This window comes from Brachyistius frenatus, unplaced genomic scaffold (assembly GCF_029030835.1).
Source record: "Brachyistius frenatus isolate BFR_SWC_R1_liver_20210118 unplaced genomic scaffold, ASM2903083v1 Contig_21, whole genome shotgun sequence".
NCBI lineage: Eukaryota > Metazoa > Chordata > Actinopteri > Embiotocidae > Brachyistius > Brachyistius frenatus.
In genome coordinates this window covers 468953-483197 of record NW_027210620.1, presented here as the reverse complement: position 1 = coordinate 483197, position 14245 = coordinate 468953, and the positions used below count along the sequence as shown (strand labels likewise).

Here is a 14245-nt window from a genome sequence, read left to right as displayed (position 1 = left end):
GTGTGTAATATAAATGTGATTTTTAATTTTTTTTATTTTTATTTTTATCAGTTGTTGTTGGGTTTCACGTGCGTCCAGTCATCTCAAGTTTAGCTTTAGAGATACCTAATATCACATTTACATCATTTTTATAAACCTTATTTTAAGACGGCCAATTTAGTACCACAATGGTTCATGTTTAGACACTACTTGAAAGTATTTTCGCAGGGGAACTCTAAAGGTTGGTGAATATATGAGGAACACGTGGAAGTTTCCAATTAATTGTTGAAGTTAATTGGCAATTTTATTGAGAATTAAATGTGTGTGTGCTTGTGTGTGTGCAGGTTTGAGTTCAGTGTATCTATGGTGGAGCTCCACCGGAGAACTCTGGATGTAGCAGTAAAGAACGGCGGGAGCATCCTGTCCAAACACAAAGGGCTTTTAGGAAAGGTAGCTTTTTCTTCCTGGCTCTAATTGCGAGTTTGTTTGTTTTTTTTCTTCCATTATTACAGTCCAAAAACTTAATTTATTTTTCTTCTTGTGTCCACACCTGCAGGTGCTGGTAGATTTAAGTGGGGACGATATATCAAAAGGATGCACACAATGGTAAAACTTGTGTTTTATCTTTTCCCTTTCCAATGTTGAGTGATTTCTTGAGGTAAAAACTGCTCATTTCTAATTTTCTCTTGCAGGTATGATCTTAGTGAAGATGGTTTGGCATCTCAAGGCATACGAAGTATTCAAGATCCCCTCATCACATAGTGGAACCACCGCTCTGCTGTAAAATAGTGATCTTGTTCATCTAAGGGCACACCATTCTGTATGTTTGTCATGTAGTTTACAGGAACAATTTCAGCATGTGGGAAGTTTTTTTTAAAACATTTCTTGTTATCATTTCATGATTGGAAGATATTGTAACATATTGTAATGCATTGAAAGACACCAACTGCCTTGTCTCTGTTTTCAGTGTTTTCTGTAAATATCAAGTTGCTAATTTAAAAGTTACAAGAATTTGCAGGGGTTTTCATGGCATTATATTAAAATGTGTCAAAATTCGTATTCATTTCTGTCCATTTTGTTAAATTGTGATAAATTCTCTTTTATTGTTGTAGGAAAAAAAACTTTTACCAAAGGAACAGGTACAATCACAAAACTAGGCTTAAGTAGCAGTCTTGACTTTGATATTTATTTTGCCATGCTGTGTGTTTTGATTGTTTACCTCTTATTGTTATTTATGCTTGATTAAAAAACATGGAATGCAAATACAGTATGCAAAGATTAAAATGATTGCTCTGTATATTTTAGGAGATTTGTGCAATATTGGTTGTTCTACATTGTCTCAGATACTGAGGATCTGAGAGCATTTTAGGGCTACGAACAAGTGCTGTACATAAAGGATACTTGAATAAGGGTTTGATTGTTCTCAAACCGAATGTGAGTCGAGCGAACTGAGAAGCATGAACAGAGATGACGATGACAGCTTCTTTGTCATGCTTGTATATGTTTTGCAATGCGGTTATAACTGTTTGTTGGAGCTGTATTATCTATCCTGTGCCTTAAAAACCCACAATGTATTTTTTTTTCCTTCTTAATGGTATTATTTTGAATGATATGATGCCTTATGGCTTTTGATGAATAAATTGTTTCTCTTGTGAAAGTTTGTGAGCATGTTTTTTTTTTTTAAAAGACATTAATCTGTTTGTTTTTTTTTTTTTGATATATTATAATCAACGTTGCAGATTAATTCCCTTTGAGGTTTGGGGTCTCGTCAATAAAGGAGATTTTCTACAAAATAAATAAAGTCACAAGATCTTTGTTTTGTTTCTGGTAGAGACCAGAGACGCAATACATTTGTAGTAGTTTGTCGCCATCAAGTGGCAAAACAAGAAAACGACAGCAGGACGTCAGCGTCAAGGTTGACGTGCAACGTCATGACGTTGCATATCCAAATTTGCGCGGGATCACCATCAAAACAACCGACGAGGCATTCACGGTCTGACAAACCCAGAAGAAGGTAACAGACGGAGTTACATTTTCATGGTTTTAAGTCATATAACTTCCTTTACCAAATGACACGAACGGTCTCAAATAATATATATATATATATATATTTAATACTTTACAGCAAACCGTTTGTTATTTTTGGTCTTGTTACAGTAACGTTACTCCGCTCGGTTAAATGAATCGCTTCCACTTTGTCCTTTGCAGGTTTACTGCAAATATCCAGGTGGCTCGACGTCGCTCGGGGAGCCGACACCATGTCCAAGCGGGAGGCGTTTTTAGAAGCCGCCTGCAGAGAAAACGTGGAGGACTTCTTTCGCTTCATTCAGCTTCACGTAAGTTCGCGGTAACGATTACGCGAAACCGGGGGAAACGCGCAAAAACCCGTCAGAAAACGTACTCGGATGTAATTCGGGTTGATGTTTCACGTGGATGTGTCATCGCTGTCCCGTTGAGCGGAGGTTTCTGATTTGGTGTCTTCCTGCCCGCTGAGCAGAAGGATAAAGCCGAGCCCTACGATGTGGAGGAGGTGGTGCAGGAGATGCCCAGGGACCAGAGAGGCGCTCTGTGGGGAAGACTGTCGCTGCTCCTTCAGGACGTGTTGCTGGAGTTGCCTCCTGGGCGCTGGGAGGAGGCTGCAGACCCTGTGAGTTTACCGGTTTACGCATGACTGAGAAACTACTTAGTTTAGCTCTACCTGTTGTTGTTGTTGTTGTTGTTTTTTTGTGAACATGTACAACTTTTCCTTCAGAACCATGTCGTGGCTCTTGTGGACGGTGTGACACTGGTGGCTACGGTGTCTCTAAAGGTTTTACAGGATGGGGACACCTACAGCGCCCTTCTGGAAATCGCCCACAGGCTTCATGGTAAGTGTTTTTCACCTTTTTTTTTTTTTTTTTTATTGAAAGAGAATTAGGTACATTCGTAACTAGTACCACAAATAGGAATTTTTTTCTTACTTCTGAACACAAAATGTGAACGCTTGCATATATTTATAAGGTACAAGTCAACCTCATCCTGATGTAAACATTAGGTTCTCTAACAAAACATCAGAAACCTCGCATAATCACTCAGTGGTTCATCCCACAAGTTTGGTTGAGTTTGGTGAAGGTAAAACAAGTAGCCAATTCATATCAGATATTTAAGAGAAAAAGAACAAATTAGGCCCAATATTCATAATCATAATCTGAATATCTGAGTATAATCTGAGAATCCCAGACTGTAGGGCCAAAAAAAAAAAAAACATTCTTTTCAAGTAAGTTTTGTTAGTTTTGCTGCTGCTTCTATATTGAGCCTGATTCCTCTGTTGTTTCTTCCCTTTAGATGTTCTGGTGTCACTTCCCGCTTCAGAGGCGCCTCTGCAGCTCCACATCCGCACACTGTGTGAGGCCTGGTGGAAGAAGGGGCTGCAGGAGAAAGAGAAGTTTGGTCGCACTGCTTTCCTCTTCGCTCTGCAGACGAGCTTCATTTCGAAAAAACCGGTCAGTGCGGCCTCTCGGTTGCCTGTAAACTCAGTCAGTGTCGAGTCTGCCGGTTTGATATGTTTTCATGAGGAGGTGGATGTTTTCCGAGATGAAACAAAGCGATAGTGGAAACCAATATCCAGTGTGTCTCGCAGCCGTCTGTTGATAACGCATGACCTTTTGAAAACAGGGGATTGGGGACCTGATAGGATTTATCGATACACTTCTCATCTTGTGTCTGTCGTCAGGCTGCTGAGATCCAAAGAGTGTGGAGTCTCCGTGATGTGCTTTTGAGCCTGGACTACACATCAGAGGACAACTCGCAGATAATCGACTTGTTGCTTCAGTGCTTTCACCGTCCTGTTTACTTTAGAAATGACGATGTGAGTGGAGTGATCCTCAGCTGCTGTGTGTGTGTCTGATTCATTGCCTGCTTTATTGTCATCATTTTGGCTTTGTCCTTGAGCTGTCAGCCTGATGATGTGTATGTTGTCGCAGGGAAAGCGATTCCTGGTGTTTCTTTTCAGCTGCGACGTCAACTTCATCCCGGTTATTCATGGCACCATCAAAAACCATCTGGAGTTTTATAGCAAGTAAGACGAAGCCTATTTAACTGCCTCTGACACCGTTCAATTTTCCAGTTTTGTATTTATGTTTTGTACTAAACTGTTTTGTTCAGGAGCATGACTACTCAGATTACGGAGATCTACTTCAGAGCATGGAAGAAGGCCAGTGGAGAGTTCCTGGAGAAGATGGAGAGCTCGTGCATTCAGGATTTAATGCAGAATGCGATCCTCCTCCATCGAGCATCTCCTGTCCATACCAAAGTCCGACAGGTAGACTGTAATCCGTGGAACTTTAGCTGCTTTAAATATTTATATCTTCTTTGGATTTTTAGACTTCATATATCTTCAAAAAAAAAAAAAGTTTACTCTGTGTGTTTATTCTCTGATCTTGCTCTCGTGTGCAGATCCTGAGCTATTTCAAAACCAGGAAGGGCTGTCACAAGGTGGACAAGATGCTCTATAATCTCTACAGGCCGATTCTCTGGAAAGCTCTCACTGTACGCCTGCATACTTACTGCATTCATTCTAGTATTTTACTATTTTATTTTGGCCTGATGTGTTTCTGTTTTGATTTCTTTCTCTCTTTCTCTCTTCTTGTTTTTTTGGGTTTTTTTTCAGGCTCCAAACTTTGAGGTGCGTGCAAATGCCACTTTGCTTTTCACCGAGGCCTTCCCCGTCCATCACCCGGATCACAGCAACAAGAACATCGACGAGAACATTCAGAAGCAGCTGGACACAGCAATGGTGACAACATTTCAAACCATTCAGCTTGTTTCTGTTGTATGGTGAACTTTGTTATCCTTTAAAAAAAAAAAAAAAAAAGCATCTGTGTTGAGCTGAAAATCCCCTCAGTGCCAAAATTACAACAATCTGTGTGTCATCCTCAGAGCCTCCTCAATGATCCTCACCCCACCGTGCGCTCCAATGCCACCCTGGGCGTCTGTAAGATCCTGGTGAAGTGCTGGGAGCTGCTCCCTCCTACAGTCGTCACAGACTTCCTGAAGAAGCTGGTGATGGAGCTGGCGCAGGACAGCAGCTCTCCCGACGTCCGCTGCTCCGTCTTCAAGGTGGAAATGCCAGCTTCTCCGTTTTCCTGATGTGTATCGTCTTGAAGTTGAGAGCATGCTCAACTGGCAGCACTGCGTCTAGTTATGTGCGAGATAACAAAAGCAAAAGGTTTCGTTATGACTGTCGTTCACTGGTGGACCAGGTATGTAATGTCTTGCGGTTTGCTTCATCCCCCCCCCCCCCCACAGTGTCTGAATATCGTCCTGGACAACCCTCTCAGCCATCCGCTCCTGGAAAAACTGCTGCCTACTCTCAAGTACAGCCTTCACGACAACTCGGAGAAAGTCCGCACGGCTTTCCTTGACGTGCTCATCAAGGTCAAAGCTGTTCGTGCTGCCAAGGTACTGTACGTTTTCTTTTGGCTGAATAAGGTTCTGACTTTTTAAATGGGTTTTGAATTTGACGTTTACGGTCAAAATGACTGAAGTGGAATGGAGCAGTAGCAAAGAAAAGTAAGATGTTAGAGTTTATTATTTACAATAGAGATTCATATTTATATCTGATGCAAATGAGGTGTCACTTAACCAAATCAGGCACAACCTGTATGTATAAGATAGCTGTAAATACAGGTGAACAAAGTGGGTGCTTTTTCCTCCTCATTTTCCCTCCCGCACCTTCCCCGTCTCCAGTTCTGGGACGTGTGCAGCATGGACCACCTGCTGGCCCGCCTGGCTGTCGCCTCGCATTCGGTTTCCAAGCGTATCGTCGCCCTGCTCTTCAAGTCCTTCTTCCCCGTCGACGAGTCGGACTCGGAGTGGTGCCTCCGCTGCATCACCCTGATCCAGATGAACCCCATGGCTGCCAGGAAGTTCTACCAGTACGCCCACAAACATACGGCTCCCACTAACATAAGTAAGTGCATCGTGACCGGCTGATTGTTTTAGCATGTGGCGCCTTGTGGTGTTCTTAAGTTGCTTCAACGTGATGTGGCTGCGGACGCATCCGTCTTCTCTTCCAGTAAAGCTGATGTTGGCTATTCGCCGCACGCTGAACAGCTGCGTCCAGATTGACTGCGTCCAGATTGACTGCGACCAGACGGACATCGATGACGGCAACAAGGAGAACAGCATGGTAAGAGACGGACACTTACCGGTGATGGTTCACGGAAGAAGTTCGCACAATTTGTTGCCGTTTACAAACGATTGAGTGTGAAATGACTTCAAGTTCTCAAAATAAACTTTGAGAAATCCTCCTGAAACTACGGTGTGATTTTAAATGTTAATGAGTCAGTGGCCACTTTATTAGGGACACCAGTTAAAAATCAAATGCAATCCAGTAATACATAAATCAGCAATAAATCTAACATTTACAGAGGTGATAATATTTTTGATTGATGCTGTCAAGAGGTGATTAAGATTACGATATGTTACGCTATTTTTTTGTAGTGTGTCATAGTTAAACCTTTATTTATTTAGTTGCTGGTTTTTTGTTTTGTTTTTTTTTTACAATATGGCTGAATTGTTTTTTTCTTTTCTTATTAATATCATTATTTTAGTTGTTTTGGGTCATTTTTGATGCTTTTATTTTGGCGGTACGAGGCAGCTCAGACACAAGTAAATCTACATATATTGGAATGCAGGTACAGGACAGCCAGGTACCGGGAAGTGTTTTTGTTTTTTTTCTGTTAATAAACAATCTAATCATGTCAGATTCAATTTCATGTGTTTTATCATGCGGATCAAACGTGATTTAGTTCTGGGATTTTTTTAATTTAGCTGTCAATCCAAAATCCTCGCTGTATCTCAGCGTAATGAGAGAAGAGGTAAAATGATGCCGAGTTCAGATTGTGTATCCTCTGCGTCTGTTCATGGAGATCCAAATTGCGTTTTGATCGCAGCAGGCGGGACCTGTCATATTGGAGAAGGACATGGCCGTCGTGTTCAGTCTGCTGGAGGTCGTGGTGATCTTGTGGAGAAGTGTCGAGAAGCCGCTCAAACAAAATGAAGAGGCCCAGAAGTACATTGCGGCCAAGTTTGGGAGCGTCTTGCCCAAGTATTTCCAGGCCTTTGAGGTACATCAGCCGCAGTGGGGTTGTATTCGTTTGCATTTCTTCTTAATCAGCATAAATTGTAAAGCACCCTTGATTTGTTTTTCAGGATGAGCGATTTACTGTTCTTCTCATTCAACTGGCCTTATTTATGCCCCCAACTGCAGTTCCAACATTCAGGTGAGCAGTTGTGTGTCTCCTCGTCTCTCTTTGTCCTCGCCTTGTTCTGATTTTCTCTTCTTTTGTGGTCGTTTGACCTCCTCCTCCGGAACCCGTCTCCCTACCCTTGCTTTCTCGTCCCTAGCTGTGGCGTCTTGTCCAAACTGAGGAGGATGGACTCTGCAGCTGCTCCAGCACAGTACGGCCAGCTGTTGGAATGCATGTGTAGCTGGGGCAAGGCTGCTCACGTCCTCGAACTCATCACAGACTGGCTCACCGAGTCCCTGCCCAAGCAAGGGGTCAGTTCATGCAACGCGAAGCAGCTTTAATTTGGGTGTAAAGGGTTAAACACGTGTCCTATGGTTGAAAAAAAAAAAAAAATTATAATTTCGTCAAAGGTTGGCTACCCTTCATGAAAGTTTCCTTCTTTCAACTTCAGGACACGACCGTCAATCGAAAGGTGCGTGTCCTGGAGACAGTGGAGTCCAAACCCGACCTGGCCCTGGCTTACCTGGAGTACCTTTTCAGCCGCACTTCAACACAGGAGAAAGTCCTGGCTCTCGGTCAGACACCACTGAAGCAGCTCCACACAGTTCTGGGAAACTGGAAGGTGCTTTTGATAACTTTCAATATCCGATTTTTATGGAGACATTTATAATTTTTGTTTTATTGGGATCTTTTAATCCATACTTATATATTTATATATATATATATATATATATGTATATATATATATATATATCAACAGTCAGTGCTGTACACTCATCTCAGCTCCACCACAGAAGATCCTAAATGTCCGAGCGTGGAGACGGCACTGAAAGCCTTCGTGTTCTACGGCCGGCTCAGTGCACACCTGCAGCACAACGTGAGGCTCTACGTTCAGTTTGCATCACTCTTTTTTCTTTGTCTGTGTATTTATCCAGTGAGCATACTCACACATATATATATAGCAATAAGATATATTATATTTATATATATATATATATATATATATTGATATATATTTAGCAATAAGACTTTTAGTCAGACAAAACATTCAAAGAAGCCCTTTAAGTTGTGACGTGCACATTTAATAAGATAATCATGAGTCGCAGTCCTCCACTCAGGGAAAAAGATTGAACAATTTAACTTTCATATATTTTTCCAGATGACTCGAATTTGGCTCACTTTCCAGCCATGAGCCTTCTCCTTCCTTTTTTAATCTTCAAAAAGAAGTTACATTCAGAAAGAAAATGAAATCTTCCATCTCTATCATCTGTAGTTCTCAGAGGGCCGAGACTACCTGCTGTCCCTGCTGCATGTGGCAGAGTGGGTCGCTGATAAGGTGCTGCCCTTTCTGACAAAACCTACCAACGATGACAGCGAGGACTCGGAGCAGTCGCAGCCGCTGGCCGCGCAGATAACTGAGGTGAACGCTGCGCTTACTTTTGAAAACACAGACAACACGGAAAGCCGGTTTTCAGCTGGAGACTTTTAAAACAGGAAAACAAATCAGTAGTATTTATTCAAACTTTCCAGACTTGTACAATTAGTGAAGCTAAAATGAGGCTTATTATGATACACCAGCATTTAATTTGGGCAAATGCTTTCCATTAAGAGGAGATGGGACACTCTCTTCTATTGCAGCACAAATATGTGCTTCGTGCTCATAAAGGGGGCATTTTCAGAACAGAATGCGTTGCAGCTGTTCACGAATGTGTATTATTTTGCCGTCAAGTCTTTCCCCACATAATCAGACCAAAACGAGGCCGGGCACTTTAAATATAAAACCCATTAGCTCTCACTGTAAGACGTTTAGAAGCTCTCTGGTGACTGTTGATACCAAACATAATTGTGAAGCTGCGACGAGTCGAGATCCGAGGTCTGGGTTTTTTTTTTTTTTTTTTTTTAATTAAGGATGTTACGATCGGCTGGTCGTGTCGTGTCGGGGTTGCATTTGCGTCTCCCAAAAACATTTTTGCAGCGAGCTCACTTATGTGAATTGTAAAAGTCAATCCAAGCAACATGATTTCCCTGCCAGCAAATGAAATCACATCTCCTTGCTCGTGAATTGCCGCTTTCCATTTTTAAGCTTGCTCGTTTTCACCCCAACGCATAGCCCGCACCGAGGCTGTGGATGTGCTTATCCAGAACATTCGGTTTCGCGGAGCCTTTCTGCCTCCTGATTCGATAAATTTAGACTCCTCATAGATTGTTCTGCTCCAGTCCACACGCACGCACACACACGCGCACACGCACACACACACACACACACACACACACACACACACACACACACACACACACACACACACACACACACACACACACACACACACACACATGCCCCCCTCCCGCTCATGCTGCCATGCTGAAATGGGTATATTTCTCATTTGTGCCATTACTCTCAGTCTGTCACCGCACGGTTGCCGCTGTCAGACACCGAAAATAATCGCATGGTTTGGGGGATCGCGGGCAGGTTCTGCAGGCCACCCGCGACCAGTAGAAACTGGACGCAAACTCGGTATTTACTGTCGATTTTTGAGCGCGTGACGTTTTTTTCTTCACCGCATTTTACCAGAGCTTCCTGACAGTGTGTCGTGACGTTTTGCTCGTCGGTTTGGGCGACGAGGAGTTCAAGGGTCAAATCGTCCACCTGTGCTCGCTCATCCTCCTCTCAGGTGAGTGTTGCCAACGTGCTCCGCAAATTTAAGAGATAGAATGCAGCGTGAAATGTTAAAGAAGGGCTTTTTAACACGAGCTAAAGATTGTTTTACTCAACATAGTTCTGGTGCCTCAATGCTGCTTTACCTCAAATAAACTCAATACAAAAGATGTTTCCCTTCATATTTGCAGAGGCAGGCTACCTGTGTATCCCGGCAGTGCTGCCAATTTTGAAGGAGGTGGCAAGCGGCTACGTACCTGAGGACATCCAGGATCAGGAGAATCAGGAGGATGCAGCCACTGTCGTTTTGGGCATGGTGGCCAACGTTTTCCAGAAGATTATAGAGCTCCTGGCTCGCTGCCTTAGGAAGGAACCAGAGGAGGGAAAACGGGTATCTTGACGTTTTTCATCTGTACTTTTGTTATTTTATTTTACTTGACACTTCCCAGTTTCTTTTTCACAAAACTCTGTGGTGTTTCTCACCGGTTGAAAATTGACTTGTGGTGGTGGGGTGATGCATGTTCATACAGAGACTCGTTCACATTTGAGAGGGAGAGTGGAACACAGGATATTTTCTGTTGCTACAAATTGTAGATGTCCCCTAAACGCCTGGGCGCTACAATGCACAGACTATTGGTAGATGGTAGTTTGGCAGCTGATAACAGTGAAGCCTCTCTTTCCTCAGCTCATGTAGCTCAGGTATAGCCTGTGTGTGGGAAACACCGCTCTATTATTGGCCCTCATTTAAACTCTACCATGTTTGTTTTTTGGTGTAATTGAACCTATAACAGCCGTAAATTACAGACAAAGAGTCTTCAGCTTCTCTTACCAGTTCATCTCCATACAACTCTTGTTGTTTTGAGCGTCTCCCCTTTCCTTTTCCTTCCCGCGACTCAGCTCTGTCAGTCGGCCGTTCCTGGTCTGACAGACTTCCTCCAAGTGGCCCAGACGTGGGACAGAGCACCTCTCAGCGGGGTCTTCTCCACTGTGTTCGCTGTCATCGTCGTGGAGAAGAGACATCTGCTCCAGAAGGTGCCGGATTATTTTGGATTATTATTTGCGGATATCCTTTATGTCCTCACACGTCCGCACGACTTGACTGAGAATATTTTTAAGCTGTAATTATAGGAATGACCCAAGTGATAACCTAAACGAGAGGTGCAATTATTATATGCGGGTTTTTTTTTTTTATCAGCTGCTGTGCTTGTGTTTTTAAAGATTACCCATCCCGAGGAGGTGATCACCCCACAGTCGGTGGAGGACATGCCTCCTCTGTCCAGCGTCCTGCTGTCTGTCCTCCTTAAATCGCCCTCTATTACTAGGTGAATGCACAAAGTCCCTTTTTCCTTAACCATGACCAAAATAGAATAAAAAAAAAATATATATATATATATATATATGGAATACTTTGTTGTTGTGTTTCTATTCAGGTCGTTTTTAGCCGAGGTCAGCTCGTCTGTGAACTCTGAGGCCATCAGCAGTCTCAATGAACTGGCTGCTGTCCTGCACATCTTGGCGGTCATCAAACACGGTGAGTTTTCATGACCAGAGAATTCATTCCAATCCATGAAAACTTGAGGGTTGAGAGCAAATCGTTTGGTTTCCGATGATGAAGACGCGTCATGTTTGTTACTCATTAGAGGGACGGGCTAAAGCGGGGTTGAAGCACGCAGCTGTGTCTGTCCAGCAGCAGCTCCACAAATATGCAGTCACATCTGTGGACAGCAGAGATGTCCAGAGGTAAGCGGAGGGAAATCGGATGTTTTTGTCTCTAATCTGTGGATCGATGAATGTTTTTTGTTTTTTTTGTTCTACGAGCTAGACTGACTAATCTTCTGATCCTTTTCTGCCACAGGGATATTTATGAATCTTCTGTGACGACTTTGAACGAGATTCTGCATTTATAAGCTTCCCTTATGTTTGTTCTGATATGACGCAACTTCTGCCCTTTATGTATGAAGCAGATGAAAGTATAATGTCGGCTTTGCTGTGAGAGGACAAAAATGGCACAATAAATATTTCCGCTTCACTGGTTGTTAAATATATGTGGTGTGTATTCAAAATTAAAACAGAGTGCCTGTCGGTCTCCGTGTTTTCCAGATCGGCTCCACTCCTGTCTGTTTATTTATTTCTGGATGACACACATTACTTAAGTCTTGTCTCTCAGGGTTTGTACATTGATAACGTTAACAAACTGATTAAGTACTCCAGGCTGCAGCAGAAATGTGTTGTTTTTTTTTTACCCCCCTGATGAAATGGCTCTAAAGCTTTCACCCTCCACAGCTCTCACTTATGTTTTTTCATATAAAATCCATATATTTTTTCATACTTCAGTACCTGTCTTTATGCATCTGTTCGTCTGTCAGCTTGTAATTTGTAGTTTGCTTCTCATCAGAATAAAACAAACTATCAATCAGCTTTAACTTGCTGTTTATTTCCTCCTCAGATGTTTTCTTGCCTGTGCAGCGCTTCATAAAGTCAACACTACAAATGAGCGATAAATCATCCTCTCTTCATACTGCAAGGGAAATCGCTGCCATTTTTTAAATGTATTTATGTACTATTTCTTGGTGCACAGGATATAATGTACATCACGTTAATTCTTAAAAATCCTGGTCCCCCTTTTTTTAAAAGCACCTTTTCTCCGTTTTGTAGACAAATGTTCTTTTTACTTTATTATACAGTACGAAACATAATCAGTTGACTGTAATTTGCATTGTGACTTTATGTTTGACAGCAGTAACTACAAGTTTTTTGTTTTGTTTTTGGTAGATCAAGATTTTACCCAAACAACAGGATCAGCTTCTAAAAATACAGCAGAGATCAAACAATGCTTCAGTATTTTAAGTAGACGTTTCCTGCTGCAACAGTAATATGCTGCTCGTATCACTATTTACAATCCATCAATGTGATAATAGTCGTACAACACAAACTTTTTGCATGACAGGAACTTTCACGTCTGATACATCAAGTAAACAAAACGGGGGAGGCAAGTACTCATAAACACACACAAGAAAGTGTATTTTGTTTCATCCTTTTTTTTTTACAACACGCATCCCGTCTGACCTCGAGACATAAACCAAAAATAAATCCTTTATGCTTGCGGTACTTTGGCTTTCTGGTCAAATACATGTTTATGTGTACGATGGTAAGTATAAAATAAAAAAATAAAAATAAAAAGTGTGCTAGAGTAATTAATGAATGATGTAAACTGTGGGCCTTTACGCTTTTGGTGTCTTTGTGTCGTTTCGTGGCTGCACCTGTGCTCTTGAAAATAATTGAAAACTAAAATGGTTATGATAACGCTTGGCTTTATGGACACTCGTGCATTTTCATAATATTCCAGCAGTGTGGAGTTTTTGTTTATTAGTCATCTTAAGATGTATCAATCAGTGTCAAGTCCCTTTGATTTCTGAGCTCCTCCATCCATCCATCCATCCATCCATTCATCCATCCCTCCCTCCCGGCTCTGTTGCATGCTGCACGCATCATCCCTCCTCACCATGTGTGTGTGTGTTTGACGTCAGAAACTTAGGAGGGGCTCCTCCGTGAAGCTGGTTGCTGTTTGTGGTGCTGAAACAACGCCTGTATTGTGTTGCCTTTTTGGCGAATTCTGCTCCTGTTTTCCCCCCCCCCCCCTCCAAACCCCCACCCGTTTTTCCTTCCTCCGACATGCCTCTCTAATAGTCCGAGGTGTCGTCCGAGCAAGCCGCCACCTGAGTCCGCCGTGAAACATGCTCTTTTAGCGGAGGTGTGCGATGGATTAGTGTCTGGTCGAGGAGCGCTATGGATCCACGGCGGTGTCCCGTTCTCTTCGCTGCATTGGCGGTCAGCCTCTGCTCCTCACTTGCCCTCGTCGACAGAAAATTCGGTAAGCAAATGTGATCTACTTGGTTTTTATGATCATTTTCTAAAAATACATTTCTCCTTTTCAAGTGTGTTTTTATTTTTTTATTTATTTATTTATTTTTTGGCGCCTTGCAGGCTGACTGCGTCCTAAATCCTCCGGACTGTGTCGTTCTGTCTGGATCGCTGATTACAAACATTTGCTCTCTTTGCCAAAAGTTCAGAAAATCCCCGTTGAAATGCATATTGTTATATTTACATATCATCATCTTCTTGCGAAAACTTATGTCTGTGCTTTGGTGTCGCCTATTGGATGAAATCTAAAGCGCCAGCAGGAAAAGTTACATAACCTCTCAGGCCTAATGGACGTAACGCTTCCCGTGAGACTTTTAACTTGGATGTTATTTATCTCTGCTCCTAGAAAACACACAACTACAGCCATCCTTTGCATCCAGTATAATGAGGTTTAGACAACTCTAACAATGCATTTCATATGGCTTTAATAGTTCCATAAATAGTACTCACACGTACC

At 42.4% G+C, this 14245-nt stretch overlaps 3 protein-coding genes across 6 annotated transcripts in view; all 3 read left to right on the top strand.

Annotated features, from left to right (window-relative positions):
- The window catches only part of esyt2b (extended synaptotagmin-like protein 2b), a 33587-nt gene extending 31951 nt beyond the window's left edge, over positions 1-1636 (top strand). For all 4 annotated transcript variants that reach the window (XM_069696301.1, XM_069696305.1, XM_069696303.1 and 1 more), the window contains 3 exons: positions 324-429; positions 536-585; positions 672-1636. In XM_069696301.1, coding sequence (XP_069552402.1) covers positions 324-429; positions 536-585; positions 672-741 — 226 coding nt within the window. In that variant the 3' untranslated portion in view covers positions 742-1636. The remainder of the gene's footprint in view (positions 1-323; positions 430-535; positions 586-671) is intronic.
- A 334-nt stretch (positions 1637-1970) lies between these two features.
- ncapg2 (non-SMC condensin II complex, subunit G2) lies at positions 1971-13265 on the top strand. The gene is made up of 27 exons (XM_069696290.1): positions 1971-1993; positions 2188-2315; positions 2477-2626; positions 2732-2846; positions 3304-3461; positions 3692-3826; positions 3942-4036; positions 4123-4279; positions 4414-4506; positions 4628-4753; positions 4897-5076; positions 5266-5418; positions 5707-5929; positions 6036-6148; positions 6915-7088; positions 7174-7244; positions 7369-7522; positions 7663-7833; positions 7972-8088; positions 8485-8631; positions 9784-9883; positions 10059-10258; positions 10765-10899; positions 11086-11189; positions 11298-11398; positions 11508-11607; positions 11723-13265. The coding sequence occupies exons 2-27, from the start codon at positions 2238-2240 to the stop codon at positions 11772-11774; spliced, it is 3402 nt and encodes a 1133-aa protein (XP_069552391.1). The 5' UTR covers positions 1971-1993; positions 2188-2237; the 3' UTR covers positions 11775-13265.
- A 121-nt stretch (positions 13266-13386) lies between these two features.
- ptprn2 (protein tyrosine phosphatase receptor type N2) overlaps positions 13387-14245 on the top strand; it is a 124418-nt gene continuing 123559 nt past the window's right edge. Inside the window, exon 1 of the mRNA XM_069696283.1 lies at positions 13387-13738. Coding sequence (XP_069552384.1) covers positions 13654-13738 — 85 coding nt within the window. The 5' untranslated portion in view covers positions 13387-13653. The remainder of the gene's footprint in view (positions 13739-14245) is intronic.

Bases quoted from the DNA above. Each gene is read 5' to 3' on its own strand.
- ncapg2 (XM_069696290.1), top strand. From the start codon at position 2,238: ATGTCCAAGCGGGAGGCGTTTTTAGAAGCCGCCTGCAGAGAAAACGTG. The intron at 4,037-4,122 runs GTAAGACGAAGC...TGTTTTGTTCAG, and splicing joins CATCTGGAGTTTTATAGCAA to GAGCATGACTACTCAGATTA. The intron at 4,754-4,896 runs GTGACAACATTT...TGTCATCCTCAG, and splicing joins AGCAGCTGGACACAGCAATG to AGCCTCCTCAATGATCCTCA.